The sequence below is a fragment of the Uranotaenia lowii genome, chromosome 1 (assembly GCF_029784155.1).
Source record: "Uranotaenia lowii strain MFRU-FL chromosome 1, ASM2978415v1, whole genome shotgun sequence".
Lineage (NCBI taxonomy): Eukaryota > Metazoa > Arthropoda > Insecta > Diptera > Culicidae > Uranotaenia > Uranotaenia lowii.
Genome location: NC_073691.1, coordinates 80038811 through 80054189, shown reverse-complemented (window position 1 = coordinate 80054189; position 15379 = coordinate 80038811). Strand labels below are relative to the sequence as shown.

General features: G+C 39.3%; 2 protein-coding genes across 5 annotated transcripts in view; one reads left to right on the top strand and one right to left on the bottom strand.

Annotated features, from left to right (window-relative positions):
- LOC129738958 (active breakpoint cluster region-related protein) overlaps positions 1 to 15379 on the bottom strand; it is a 245868-nt gene that overhangs the window by 14961 nt on the left and 215528 nt on the right. The gene's annotated exons all lie outside the window — the stretch shown is intronic.
- LOC129738962 (protein suppressor of forked) lies at positions 6841 to 9605 on the top strand. The gene is made up of 3 exons (XM_055730307.1): positions 6841 to 7275; positions 7348 to 8254; positions 8320 to 9605. The coding sequence occupies exons 1-3, from the start codon at positions 7126 to 7128 to the stop codon at positions 9429 to 9431; spliced, it is 2169 nt and encodes a 722-aa protein (XP_055586282.1). The 5' UTR covers positions 6841 to 7125; the 3' UTR covers positions 9432 to 9605.

Below are 15379 nucleotides of genomic sequence, written 5' to 3'. Positions count from 1 at the left end.
GTTTGAAGAGATTAACTGGGAAAAACAAGGACCGAGTCTAAGCCATTTTGCAAGAAAAAAAGTGGCTCCAGAGAGTAGTTGTCTCATAACTCATCAATTTTAAGCGTATCATCATAAAGATATGTATATTTTGGGATTTGATTAATGGACTCAAAAATGGTAGTGATGTTGACGTTCCATCTGACCCAAATCAGGATTTGATTGGGCATGCAATCGGCACCTGGAAGCCATGGAAATGTGAAATACAATTTAAAAAAAATCTGAAAATTCGCTCGAATCAGAATGATTTCTTTTAAATTTATTTGAGTTCAACATCGTCTTCAATACCAAACCAAGCAATGAGACAATTTCACGATTGACTGGGATTGGAGACATCGTCATACATTATCAGTAAATTGATTTTTATCATCTATGTTTGTATCTCTTTCCATGTTTTATCTCATGGAGGTTGACCATTTTAGACGATTTGAGCAATGTGTCCCACCTAAGCGTGGCTCCAGACAGTCAGACAATGTTTAACAACATCCACTATATGAAGTTGTTGTCTAATTAGTAATTTACTTACAACAATGCTGTACAAAACGATAATTTTAGTCGTAGGTATGAATAAATGTTGTCCTCCCCCAAATAATTTCTTTACAGGGAAGAGCTAATTTCCTATGCAAACTAAAAATCATAGGCATGCAAACGTGCTCAACCCTAAGGTTAACCTGCAAAAAAAAATCCGATGGAGTGAGATTTTTCCTTCCATTTATGGAACTATGTCTGTTCACGTTTGGGTCGTTCAAAATCGGAGGGTGCAGTAAAAAGGGGTCGTCTCTGCACGAGCAAGAGCATCAATTGATAAAATTTATTTTAATAGACTTGTGATGACATAAGCCGGTTCAGTAGCAGCAACTGTCGATGCCGTTAGTTGTTGTTTGCGATCATTGAATGAAAGTGATTATAAATTATATTCAAGCTCAAGGTTGACTGGACGTTTTACTTGTTATTCTTTTTAAATTAATTATAAATGTTAAAATTCTTCGATTTGGAAATTATTCAATAGCGGTAAATCATCCACCTTATCTTTGTTGATTTACCATTGAATTTTTCAAAATTTTCCACTCCGTGGGTTTGTGTATTAAACAAAAAATGCCTAAGGTTGAAAAAAATAATCGGTCCTGCAAACTACAAACAGCTGTAACTTAGCATTGCTTGGGCCTAATTTCACCAAATAACCTTTGTTGAGTTACTTAGACTTTGAAGCTTGAATTTGCTTACCATTTATCTACTATACATTTCAAAAAATTTGAGCAACGTTATGGAATAAAATAGCAATTTTTTTTGAAAAATTATCACTCATTTAGGTACCTAAATTTGCACGAGCAAATGATTAAGTATTTCCTTCAACTTCTGAGCTTAAAAATTCTCCATTTTCTTTGAATTTTATTGGAATAACAAATTTGAAGAAAATCAAATATGTGAATTTGGTTATAAAACGGAAATATTTCACTTTTTTAATCGCTTTGATAGAAAAAAAAAATATTGGCGTAAACTACATATGTATGTACAAAATCAGGTGATTTGCAGTTTTCTTCATTTTTTAGAATTTTCTATCTTGTTTTATGGATCAGCTTGGCATTTTTATTGCCTTTATGGTAAGAAATTTAAATCGTAGTTGAATTTCCCATAGGAGTGATCAGTTTTCAGAAGGCACTTAAGGAGCGAATGACTTTCACTGGCAGTCTAACTTTTTTTTTCTTTCTTCTCATCATTATTAACGTTATTTAATTTTTATGAAATTCGATTCTTGATTTTGTTTCATAAAAAAAACAATTTGTTGAATATATTAGAACTAACAATATTTATTTCTCAATTATTTTCCCGTTGAGATGTATCACTTCCTGTTGAAAATTATCGAAATACAAAAAATTAAAAACTTAGAAATTAATGGTTTAAATTTGTTTATCTTCAGGTATCAGAATGGGGACAGGCTTAATAGCGGCACGTTATCCAAACATACACGGAAAAAAATGAGTGGTCATCCCAAAGACGCTGTCATGATAATTTTACCTTTTTTTAAATTGCGACCCAGAGATGGGTCTTGACTCAAACATTCAGTCAGCGAAACTTTTTTGTAGAGAAATGAATCTAACTTAGATGAAATTTCAGGGACTAGATAAGAGAAAATCGATGTTGAAAAACATGCGAAAAAAATTCGCCTTGTCTCCCGGTGAGACTTGAACCCACATCTTGCGCCTCTCCGGGGCCCATGTATTAACATTCTACTACAGGAGACCAACCTGGCGTATGAATATTATACTGGTTGAGTGTCGATGTCTATCGGAATGAAGGGAATAGTTCTCCCATGTGATCATAATCATTTTTCTTGGTCTATTTCTATTCCCATCATTTCATCTTACGGTAGTTGGAATCAAGTTTGGACATTTTTAAGCACGGCAAGATTTGCATTGCCTTCTCATATCCTGCACGGGTTGTCAGTTATGATGAGAATTGATGCGTTTGCCGTATTTGGATATCCAACCAATTTCGGTGTTTGGCACCGCCTTATTTCTATTTTTAAATTGCGACCCAGAGATGGGTCTTGACTCAAACATTCAGTCAGCGAAACTTTTTTGTAGAGAAATGAATCTAACTTAGATGAAATTTCAGGGACTAGATAAGAGAAAATCGATGTTGAAAAACATGCGAAAAAAAAAATATAAAAAAAGAGAGGCGCAAGATGTGGGTTCAAGTCTCACCGGGAGACAAGGCGAATTTTTTTCGCATGTTTTTCAACATCGATTTTCTCTTATCTAGTCCCTGAAATTTCATCTAAGTTAGATTCATTTCTCTACAAAAAAGATAATTTTACCATTTCAGCGCTATAGTATTTTCAACCACGAAAAGTTTAACATCGATTTTGTGAAAGTGCGCATGAAACAATATTCAAATTACTATGTACCTGGAAATTTACGATAACTCTCAATGTTTGTTGTCGAAAATACTATGGTCATGATAATTTCATCATCATTTCTATCACAACTACCGTCCGCATAGTAATTTTGACATTGTGGCACCAATTCATATCAACAAAATACTACGCACATCGTACTTTTGAGAACAAAACATATTTGACTCAAAAACATAAGTGCGTATGATAATTTTACTATGGTAAACATTATTGTTGTTTACACTAATTCAGGATCATTAATCATCAAACCCGTTTGTAAAAAAAACTAATTTTGAGCTGCTTTATAGTTACATAACTTTGAAAATCATTCCAGAGCATCGGGAGAACACACTAACATTGACCGACGTGTGTCGGAAGTGTGAATTTTCATGTTTCAAATAATGTCATAATGCATGCATGCAAATAAACAAACAAACATACATAGTAATTTTACTATTTAAATCAAGCTCCTCGCTCCTCCTAATCTTTATCATAACACATACTAGTTTCATCATGAAACATATTAATTTTACTAGGGACAAAGTAAAACAATGCATCATTTCATTGACAATTTTACTAAAACGCAGTCGAATTTACTATGCGCAGCCAAATTGAGCACATGGTAAAATAGCTATGCGTATGGTATTATAAACAACAAAACATATTTGACTCAAAAATATGGTCGCCTGTTGTTCGTTTAAACCACGGATTTAGTAATTTTACTATGCTTTTTTTTTGTGTGTAAGGGAAAATTGTGCCTAAAACCTTCAGAATCGAACACTTAACTACACAAAACTTTCTTTTAAAGGGCGGACACGAAATGATTGCGACACATTCACTAGGGCATAACTTTTTTTACCATTGAGTAAAAATCAACCTAATTTTACACACTTTCTCATTGACGTGTATTGTTTATATGCTGTCAAACTCGAAGTCGTGATCAAGGTTCTTAGATACACTAGGTTCTCCGACTTTCACAGTTAGTAGGCGAGGACTGAGCGGGGCTCTCAATGAGTTTGTTTATTTTTTGCTCAGCTTTTCTGGGGTTTGTTGGTAAACAAACTTCATGAGTTCCGTATAGTTGCATAGCCTACATAGCCAAATTGGCTTAATCGGGAATTCGTTATTCGGGAACACCTCCTGAATATATACTCACCTTGGTCGTGATTTTCGATTCAACGGAAATGGAGGTGAACAAACCAAATTCTTTCCAAACACCTGGAATTTCCTGACCTGTCTCACCAGCAGTTGGGAAAAATGTTGAACATTCATCATTCAACCTTCTCCAGAGTGTTGAAGCGGTTGACGTTGGACCACGGCAAAGGAGCTGAAAAAAAACCGGGACCGGAGAACAAAACGACGGAGGGAAAGGTGAAGCGGATGATTGAAGCAAATCTCAAGGTCTCAAGCCGTGATTTGGCTAAAAAGATCGGCATGTCGCAGAGCTACGTCCAGAATTCACAATGTACAGAACTTCCCAAACCGCGATGAGCGGCAACAATCGAAGAAGATGCTTACAAAATATAGCTACTGTGTGATGGACGACGAAATGTATATAAAAGCCGATTTAAAGCGAATTCCGGGGTTAGAGTTTTTCACAGGCAAGAGCAAGTTCGATGTGGACGACAAATTTAAGAAGAAAAAAATATCGAAGCTCGCTTCCAAATATCTCGTTTGGCAGGCCATCTGCTCTTGCGGACTGAGGAGTGAGCCTTTCGCGACAAAGGGCACAGTAAATGGTGAGATCTACAAATCTGAGTGCTTCGAGAAGCGTCTTTTGCCGTTATTGCAGGAGTACGACGAAGCTCCGCTATTTTTGCCAGATTTGGCATCATGCCACTTTTCTATAAGTGTCCTGAATGGTATGAGGCCAATTCTGTCCATTTTGTCCCAAAGAACATGACCCCCCAAAATGTCCGGAGCTGCGCCCGGTGGAGTACTGGGCAATAATGAAGCGGGAACTTCGGAAGAGCAAGAAGACAGACAAAGACGTGAAGGACATGTTAAGAAAATGGTAAAAAAAACTGAGAAACTGGTACCGGATGACACCGTAAAAACTTTGATGGAGGGCATCAATCGAAAATGCCTTCAATTTTACACTGAAAGCTCCATCGATTAACTTTTCTTTTGATTTTTGAAGTTAATATATGAATAAAACTACCCTAAAATTTTGGTTTAATTCTAAACATAAGAAAATGGCATGACATTTTCAGTGTCGCAATAATTTCGTGTTCGCCTTTTAGTGATGTCAGATATAGTTATAGTTTTGTCTAAACAATTTTACAAAATAACGTAGAATTTTTTTTTTCAAAACGTTGTATCACAGGTTGTATCTCAAGAATATATCGGCAAAATCTGTATTATTTTTACGAGAATGATTAATAGATTCAAATACATTTTAAATTTTTATGTAGGTTGGTTAGTTCATCAGATATAAATGAATGATTTCACTCAAATTTTATTAATTATAAAATTTCTTAAAGCTATAAATATCATCAAAACAAGAGGTGGTAGATAAAGTATGACAAAAAAACAAGTTCACGAGGTAAAAATCTTTCAAGATCAGTTTTTAAAACATAGACACAAAAAATGTGCCTAGTGAATTGAAACGATCCCGTTATCACAATCACTCAAGTTGAAACTCGTAAGATTGTTTTTGTTATTTTTGACCAACACGGCTGAATTTCGAAATTAACACCAATAATAACGCCGAAACTGCTTCCAGCTCATCCACATAATCCAGTTTCAGATTTAACACTTTAAAAATCGTATTGATTTAATATGTTCATTGACACGTGCAGCGAGATGAAATGCGCCGCACGTGTCAATGAACATATTAAATCAATACGATTACATATTAAATCGTGCGCCTTTGCCTATGCAGAGTAGGCTGTTGTACGGCAAAGGCGTACCACCACACTTTCATGCTTTCCAATACAAAAATGCCCTAGACTTACAGTTTCAACATCTATCCAAAACTTTATCCTTCGAAGCTCATCTGATGCTTGCCTATCCGCCTGTTCTTCATTCCTTTCTAAATTCTTCTACCTAGCATTTCATCTCGCCGCACGTGTCAATGAACATATTAAATCAATAAATTTATCGGCGATTAAAACTTATCATCACTTTAAAAATCTGAAAGTTTGATTATATCAATTCGATGATTAGCAAATAGTTAAAATGGTTTTGAATATCGGAAATTAAATCTTCATTTCATCATTTTAAATACTTAAAAATTATTTAAAACATTTGGAAATAATAAGTATGTACATAAAAAAGATTTCAATTTTTTTTATAAATCACTTTTTGCAAGGAAGTTACTATATCACACATACAGTATGCGCGTTTGAAATACGAGAGCAAATCAATGAAAATAAAGTTCGAAAAGCTTCACATCTCGGAATCTGATTTTGATAGTATGATTTAACAATCCAATTTATATTTAGAAATTGAAGAATCGAAACCAAAATTCACAATAAGAATTATTTTTCAGAATTGATAATAAAAATTCAATATTTTCGAATCACGATTCAGCTAAATAATTAAGATTTTTACAATCAGTTCTAAATTCATAGCAATTATTACAAAAAGCAAAAGCTGAGTTGAAAAAAGCATGAAACATCGTTATTAAAACTAATATTTGAAAATTATGAGTAAGTCTTGCCCAATAATAAGAAGGAAAATTTATACATATATAAATACTGATTACTCTCGCATATTTTTTTAATAGAAATAATTGTACCCTACGACTGCCTCTGCAGTTCAATAGCCGGTCGACAGCAGTCGTAGCGCAACATCATCGGTGCAACATCGTGTGTCGCGCAACAGCAAACCATGAAACCAAAATGGCGCCTTGCGTAACGCCTGCTCGCTGGCGCTGTCAAAATTCTGTCATTCCAGTGCGAAAGTTTGCCACTCGGCTTCGTGCTTGACGAGTGGGCCGTGTTTTTATTTCGAAATTTCACGGCAAATAGAGCAAAAATTACTGTTATTACATCGTTAATCGACGGGGAAATTCGTTCCGATCAGTGTGATATAAGTTTCAACCTTGGTGGGTGCGGTTAACTTGTGTTTCAAGTTTCCAAAATCCGGTCAGTATACGTGTGTGATAACAAGTGACTGTCTCGTAGTTCGATTTCCGGGCAGCAGTTTTATAGCCTGAAGACTGGAAGCAGACAATCTGGTGTAGAATGACGCAGCTGAAGGACCAGCTCAAATTCGACATCGAGTGGGGCCACGAGCGGCTGGTTCGTGCCCAGCAAACGGTGGAGGTACGCCCGTTCGATGTCGAGTCCTGGTCGGTGCTGGTTCGGGAGGGCCAAAGTCGGCACATCAATGAGGTGAGTGGTTTATTTAAATACACATATCTTTTAAAAGCTGGATTTATTCCTAATTTTTTATTCTCGAATCAGGTTCGTTCCCTGTTCGAATCGCTGGTTTGCGTTTTCCCGACAACGGCGCGCTACTGGAAGATCTACATCGAGCAGGAGATGAAGTATCGGAACTACGAGCGGGTGGAGAAACTTTTCCAGCGCTGTCTGGTCAAGATCCTGAACATTGACCTTTGGAAGCTGTATCTGACCTACGTGAAGGAAACGAAAGCTGGCCTGAGCACTCACAAGGAAAAACTGGCCCAGGCGTATGATTTTGCGCTTGAGAAGATCGGCATGGATCTGCATTCGTACTCCATATGGCAGGATTATATTTCGTTTCTGAAAAGTGTGGATGCCATCGGAAGCTACGCTGAGAATCAGAAAATTACGGCCGTGAGGAAAGTTTATCAACGGGCCGTAATAACACCAATCATTGGGATCGAACATCTGTGGAAGGATTACATCAGCTTTGAGCAGAACATCAACCCGATTATTTCGGAAAAGATGAGCTTGGAGCGATCTCGGGACTACATGAATGCCAGGCGAGTGGCCAAGGAGCTGGAAATTGTAACGAAAGGTTTGAATCGGAATTTGCCGGCCGTTCCTCCGACTGGAACCAAGGAAGAGGTCAAACAGGTGGAGCTGTGGAAAAAGTATATCAACTTCGAGAAGTCGAATCCGTTGCGTAGTGAAGATACGGCTCTGGTCACGCGGAGGGTGATGTTTGCGACGGAGCAGTGCCTGCTGGTTTTGACCCACCATCCAGCCGTTTGGCATCAGGCGGCTCAGTATTTGGACCAAAGTTCGAAGCAGCTTATCGATAAGGGTGATCTGAATGCGGCAAAGGTGTTCGCCGATGAGGCTGCTAACATTCTTGAGCGAGCCATCAACAGCGTGTTGAGCAAGAATGCGCTTTTGTACTTTGCGTATGCTGATTTTGAAGAAGGTAAAATGTAAAGTTTGTTGAAACCGATTAAGGTTATTAACTTCTAATTTTCTACCCCAAACTAGGTCGTCTAAAGTACGAAAAGGTGCACCAGATGTACCAAAAGTTTTTGGCCATCACCGACATCGACCCGACTTTGGCCTACATCCAGTACATGAAGTTTGCTCGCCGAGCCGAGGGTATCATTTCGGCGAGAGCCATCTTCAAGAAAGCCCGCGAAGATGTTCGATCGACCTATCACGTGTTCGTTGCGGCGGCTCTGATGGAGTATTACTGCACCAAGGACAAGGACATCGCCTTCCGGATCTTCGAGCTGGGGTTGAAACGTTTCGGCGGCAGTCCCGAATATGTTATGTGTTACATTGACTATTTGTCCCATCTGAACGAGGACAACAACACCAGAGTATTATTCGAGCGAGTTCTGTCTTCGGGTGGATTGACTCCCCAACTTTCGGTTGAAGTTTGGAATCGATTCTTGGAATTCGAATCAAACATCGGCGATTTGAGCAGTATTGTGAAAGTGGAACGTCGTAGGAGCGCAGTTTTGGAAAAGCTAAAAGAATTCGAAGGCAAAGAAACTGCACAGCTAGTAGATCGTTACAAATTCCTGAACCTTTATCCGTGTTCCATGGCTGAGCTCAAATCAATCGGTTACACGGAAACTGATGGCGTTATCAATCCCATCACTAGCAAATCTTCATCAACAATCGCCGAAACCCAGGAGCAACCTCATCAAATCCCGCGTCCAGATTTTGCCCAAATGATCCCCTATAAACCGAAACCGAACGCCTACCCTGGAGAGCATCCATTAGACGGAGGCTGCTACCCTCAACCGCCTGCCTTGTCCCATCTGTCTTCGATTCTTCCGCCACCGATTTGCTTCCACGGACCTTTCGTTTCGGTAGAAAAATTGGCCGACGTTTTCAGCAGGATCGTCCTACCCGACGTTCCACCAACGCCATCGGCAACCGGCGAAAATGGCCATAGCGTCAAACTGTTCGATCTGGCCAAAGCTGTCCACTGGATTGTGGACGATTCGACCTATTCCGGTGAGGGAGGACTGAAACGACGCCGTATGGCACCCGGTGGAGACGACAGCGATGAGGACACTTCTGCTCCGGCACCACCCGTCAACGATGTTTATCGCCTACGCCAGCAAAAAAGATTCAATCGATAAATGCTGGAACTTTTAATGCACTTTTTTACAGCATTTTAGAGTTTAAGACCGATTTGATTGCTAATATAAACAAAAACAAACCAAGAAAGCTGTATTAAACAATTATGCCTATATCACAGGAATATTTTCTCACAAATAAAAATAAACTGCCCATAGTTTTTTGTGCAAACCCAATTCATTAGCAAACACCTAACAATCAAACAAAAAGAAATTCCTAGAAAAAAATATCGCGGCAGCTTGGCGTGTGGAGTGAAAATAAAAGCACACGTGTGATGTGCTTTGCCTACCTACAGTGATACCCACTTTGGTGGGTGCGCATATCATCAAAATGAGATCAGCACCAGCACGGCACACGGCTCCCGTTTCTCTTTTGGCGCTTTTCGCGGATTGGCTGAGCAATTAGTTTAATTGAATGCAATAATGCGCGCAAACAGTCGAAAGAGCCATTGCCATGCAGAAAAGGTGTCGAGTATCTCCTAAGTTAAGGGCTGGAGATGCATGCATGCAGTCGGGAAATCGTATTCATGCTGCTTTGCAATAGTTGCACTTTAAAGCGAGTCGAGAGGTGTATCGATGAGCTGAATTAATTGATAGGTATCTTCTTGGAGTCAACGTCTCATTTGGATTCATTCGATTTGTGATTAGGTAAAACTTTCGTTGATATAATAAAGAGATTAGATCGAAGAGATTCTTTTTCGGCAAAAAACTTGACCCAACGTTATAGTTTTCTTGTACTCAACTTTCAATATTTTCTGTCCAACCGAATCAGATAAACTTTCACCTCGACAATACGCACAATTTGCCCATGGTTTACAAATGTACACTTCACAGAGCAAGCACCTGTAACATAAATCCTAATCGTATGTAGGTGCATTTAAACATTTAATTACTCCAAACCACCTGCAGATCGCGCGATCCTCATCTGGTGGTCTTTAGGTAAGCGTAAGCGTTAGTATTGCCACACACTCACTTGCCACATTAGTTACGAGGTGATAAAACGACATCCCGTCCCGACATGATTTGTAGATTCACATCACACGGCTTCCTAACCCGAAACCCGAGATCAAGTGTGTGGTTGATCAAGTTTTAATTAACCCATAAGTAACCACACTCGCAGGCAAAAAGTATCCGTATGTCATGATGTGACGGCTTATCGTCGTCAACGCCGTTTTCTCGGCTAGTTTCAGCCACTTGTCCCTGTCGTGAATCTCCCGTACTTTTCCCAAGTAGCTACACAAAGGTGGTACTGGTAGTACATCACGTTTCGAAGTGGAGTTGTGCTCTAAGGTAAGTACCGAGGTAACTCTCACGGGCGCACTACTAAAACCACGTACGCACCTTCCTTTTTTTTACTGAAGGCGTATTCCGCGACCATGGCGTATAGTACCGGTTTTTCCAACTGTGGCCTTGATCTTTCGGTGACCGAGAGAGAGCCAGCTTCGGGTGGGGTAGGGAAGTTTCAGAGACAGAGAGCACGCACCTTTCACTCGCCGGTGATATGCAATCTTGCCATGCGATGAGCTCCGTGTACCTAGATGCATTTTAGTTCAAGTTTACAGCCACCAGCTTAAAAGTTGGTGGAATCACGACACAGCAGTAAAATGACTTCGCGACACGTTTCTGAGCGAATAAAGGAAAAAATCAACGATCTACGAAACAAGACACCTCCGCGCCTGCAGTGCATGATAGAAGCGATATCCGAGTGATACGATGGCTCCAAGCAGTAGTACCTCGTCAATAACGCGTTTGAGGAGAGAGTGACTTTTAAAAGTGACTTGATCTCTATCATCCTCATTCCACCCGCTAAACTCAACTCAAGTTCAGCAACTCGATACCTCAGGTTAGGTACGCGGTAGCGGATATTTATTGCCCGAGGACACTCACATAAATCAAGGTCGATCGTGGCAGCAGCGGGAGAGCGCACGGTTAGGCCAAGTATATTTGGAGTCAGCGAAGCCGAACCTACAAATAATCGACTAGCCGAGGCGGTGTGTTAAATAGGTCGCGGATAAATTTGTTGGGAGGCTTTGCGAGAAAGTGGTTTCGCGATTATAGGAGCGGTGCAGGTTTCGTGACTTTTGGATATTTTGCTTGGAGGGTTTAGGCTGGAGTGAGCGATGGTATTCATAAACTCACTCTTTTTTTCCCCGAGACCCGATCGAGACGTGCCGTTATTTTCAAATTTACTTAAAAAAAAACGCAAAAACTTTTAGTACGGATGCACTTTCTTTTTCATTTCTCTTTTTGGGATTCACTTCAAAGGATATGCTTTGATGTACTGGAGATTAGGTTTCGGTCGGATCAGAAAACTATAGAAAAGTACAAGATTTCCCTCCACCGTGTCAGTGATCATGAGAGATTGTTGGACAGGGTTGCGATCCGTCAGCGTCATGAGCAGAGCTTAAAACCATTAAAATAATATACAACCTAACGTAAACGTGAAATTTCTCATTCAGAGTATTCCGTTTGCGTATCCTTCATTGCCTCCTCTCACTCAAAAAGCTCTATCTGACTGACAGCGTTTACAATTTTCTTTCACTCCCCTTGCCATTTCATTTGGCCAACGGTGATAGTCACTTCGAGCACATGATCGTTTCAATACCGTTTAATGAAAAGCCCAGTGGCGAAATGTTCCTGACAGCACTAGCCAAATGCTCTGGGGATGTGGAAGCTCTAGTGAAGATATTTTCAAATATTTCAAAGCCATAGGGAAACTTGGACGCTTGGAGTTCGGTGGTACTTTACTTGGCTGGTTTCGCAGTTTTTTGACTGGGCGCAAACTAACTGTTCGGACTGGTGATACCTTTTCCAAGCAGTTCTCTGCCTCCTCCGGTGAGCCACAAGGAAGCCATTTAGGACCTATTATTTTACTAATGTATTTAAAGGGGGGGGGGGGGGGTGCTAGGGTCTAACGGGTATAAAAAAACACCATTTTCACGATTTTTTCTAGAGCTATCGTTTAAACAAATGTATTCAAATTTTTTGCATTATACAAAGCATTGTTAAAAGAACATTTAGTAATAAAAAAAATATTGAAAAATGAGCCGGTGACGGAGCACTTTCGAGGATGCCTTTTAGAAAACAGGATTTGCGGTGGACACTGTATCTCAGCATAGAATCATCTGAAGTCAAAAAATCAGAGCAAAATATTTTTAATAGATGTTTTTCTGGACCCCAACGTTTTTATTCAACTTAAAAAAAATTTTACGCAATTTTTGTGGCTGTTTGAAGTAAAAACTACGATTTTTCACGAAAAAATCCGCCTGTAAAATCTCCCCAAAGTAAAAAAACAAAAAAGAAAAACGTTGGGGTTTGATATTTTATAAGTAGAAAATATGTTCCAAATTTGAAAAGAATTGGATAAGTAGTCTTCAAATGACGATGTCCACGGACTTTAAAAATGTGCTTTCGAGAAAAACGCGTTTGAAGTTTCTGCTCTTGCTTTGTTGCAGTATTAGATAGGAGGAGATAAAGACCTATTTCTACAGTTTTGCTTCAATTGACTTGAAAATTTGACACAACATTCTTGAAATGTTTTACAATAAGAAAATAAAAAAATAAAAAAATCGACGACGTGCTTTCACTCCTCGACAGCCCAAAACTTTGACCTAGAAATGTTTTACACCGTAAACGACTACGACGATATTAATTTTCTGCAAAATCAGTTCAACCTCTTCGCTAATTGGTGCGACATCAACTGCTTGCCATTGAATCGTAACAAATGTGCAGCTATCAGTTGTTCTCGTAAGCGGCAGCCTTTTTTGCGGAATACTACCTTGGAGAACAGCCCATCGCACGCGCGGACCATATTAACGATCTGGGCGTCATCTTCGATAAGCAACTGGAATTCAAGACACATACAAACTACGTAGTCAACAAAGCATCCAGAAGTCTTGGTTTCATTTTTAGAGTAGTAGAAGGACTTCAAGGACGTGTACTGCCGTTCTAAGCAAGAATGTCTCATGTGACTTTTGGGTCATTTTCACTTTTTTGCTGGAAACGGTCTCTTTTAGTGTTAACTTTCGAATAAAAACACAAACAAGTATACTTTGTTCTGAACTTATACGAAATTTTCATGAAGGTGGTTGTCTCTATGTTGACAGTTCTACGCAAGAATGTCACACTCGAGAAAATTCTATGAAAAATGCAAATTTTATCAAAAAATTGTCTTAAGATGAGTTCAAACTGTTGAATTTAATGTTACCGTGACCGGCCCTAATTTTGCGCAGTCCCAAACTCTGCGCATTTTCATATTCAAACAGAAATATTTCAAGATATGATGAACAAAATATCCATGAAACAAGCTGAATCTCTACAGTTACTGTTTATCTTCTAAATGCGTTCAATTATTTCGAAATCTGATGAATTGCTCGCGAGAAATGGAATAAATCAAAATAAATGTAGAAAGCAAACGTTGAAAAATGGCCGCCGTTAGCAGTACAGCTTAAGTGTTAGGAAAACAAAAAGATCAAATTAAACAGTGTTAAACAGAATATTCTCATTGGAAATGCCTTTACGTGAATGATAAAATCATTCTGAACATGACTGCCAAAAAAAAATTGAGAAAAAAATGGTTTTTCAAATCAAAACAATGCACAGTGGGGATTTTTGATCAAAAAAAGGTATCTATTTCTGTGACGATCGCCTAAACTGTTCTAAATTTTGAAAAACTATCATTTCTTATGCAAAAAAACACGAGAAATCGAATGGTCTACACCGCTTTCTGATAAAATGACTCTTAACGTCTCATTTTGCCCGATTTATCCTTTTTTTTTCATATGTGATGAAAGAAATTAGAGAAACATGAACTATCAAAGAACGAAAGAACATAAGCCGTAAATATCATGAAAATTTCGAAAAAGATACAACGGCTCACCGACAGGACTTGAACCTGCAATCTCCGCTTCGGTACAACGGCGCGTTAGCCAATTCCACCACGGTGAACGTGATGGAACCGGCGAACACGAGCAATCGAGCTCTGCCGATCAACTGCTGGACCTTCTATCGAAACACCATGTATATCCCGCATGTGATCTTTCCCTCTATTGATCTCTCTTGTTTCTCTAACCCCACCCATCGACTCGGGATTTTAGCCGAGCGAGCACATGGTCGATTGCTTCGGGTTTGCCGCAACTTACGGTCAGATGAAGAAGCAATCAGTGCCGCTCAAGGTTCCGAGCAGACCAGTTACACAGGGAGGTGTTGCTCTGTTGAAATCAATACTGATGTTATGAAATCGCTTGGTACATCTTTGTACCTGAAAATGATCACATTTTCATATGTGATGAAAGAAATTAGAGAAACATGAACTATCAAAGAACGAAAGAACATAAGCCGTAAATATCATGAAAATTTCGAAAAAGATACAACGGCTCACCGACAGGACTTGAACCTGCAATCTCCGCTTCGGTACAACTGTATCTTTTTCGAAATTTTCATGATATTTACGGCTTATGTTCTTTCGTTCTTTGATAGTTCATGTTTCTCTAATTTCTTTCATCAGATATGAAAATGTGATCATTTTCAGGTACAAAGATGTACCAAGCGATTTCATAACATCAGTATTGATTTCAACAGAGCAACACCTCCCTGTGTAACTGGTCTGCTCGGAACCTTGAGCGGCACTGATTGCTTCTTCATCTGACCGTAAGTTGCGGCAAACCCGAAGCAATCGACCATGTGCTCGCTCGGCTAAAATCCCGAGTCGATGGGTGGGGTTAGAGAAACAAGAGAGATCAATAGAGGGAAAGATCACATGCGGGATATACATGGTGTTTCGATAGAAGGTCCAGCAGTTGATCGGCAGAGCTCGATTGCTCGTGTTCGCCGGTTCCATCACGTTCACCGTGGTGGAATTGGCTAACGCGCCGTTGTACCGAAGCGGAGATTGCAGGTTCAAGTCCTGTCGGTGAGCCGTTGTATCTTTTTCGAAATTTTCATGATATTTA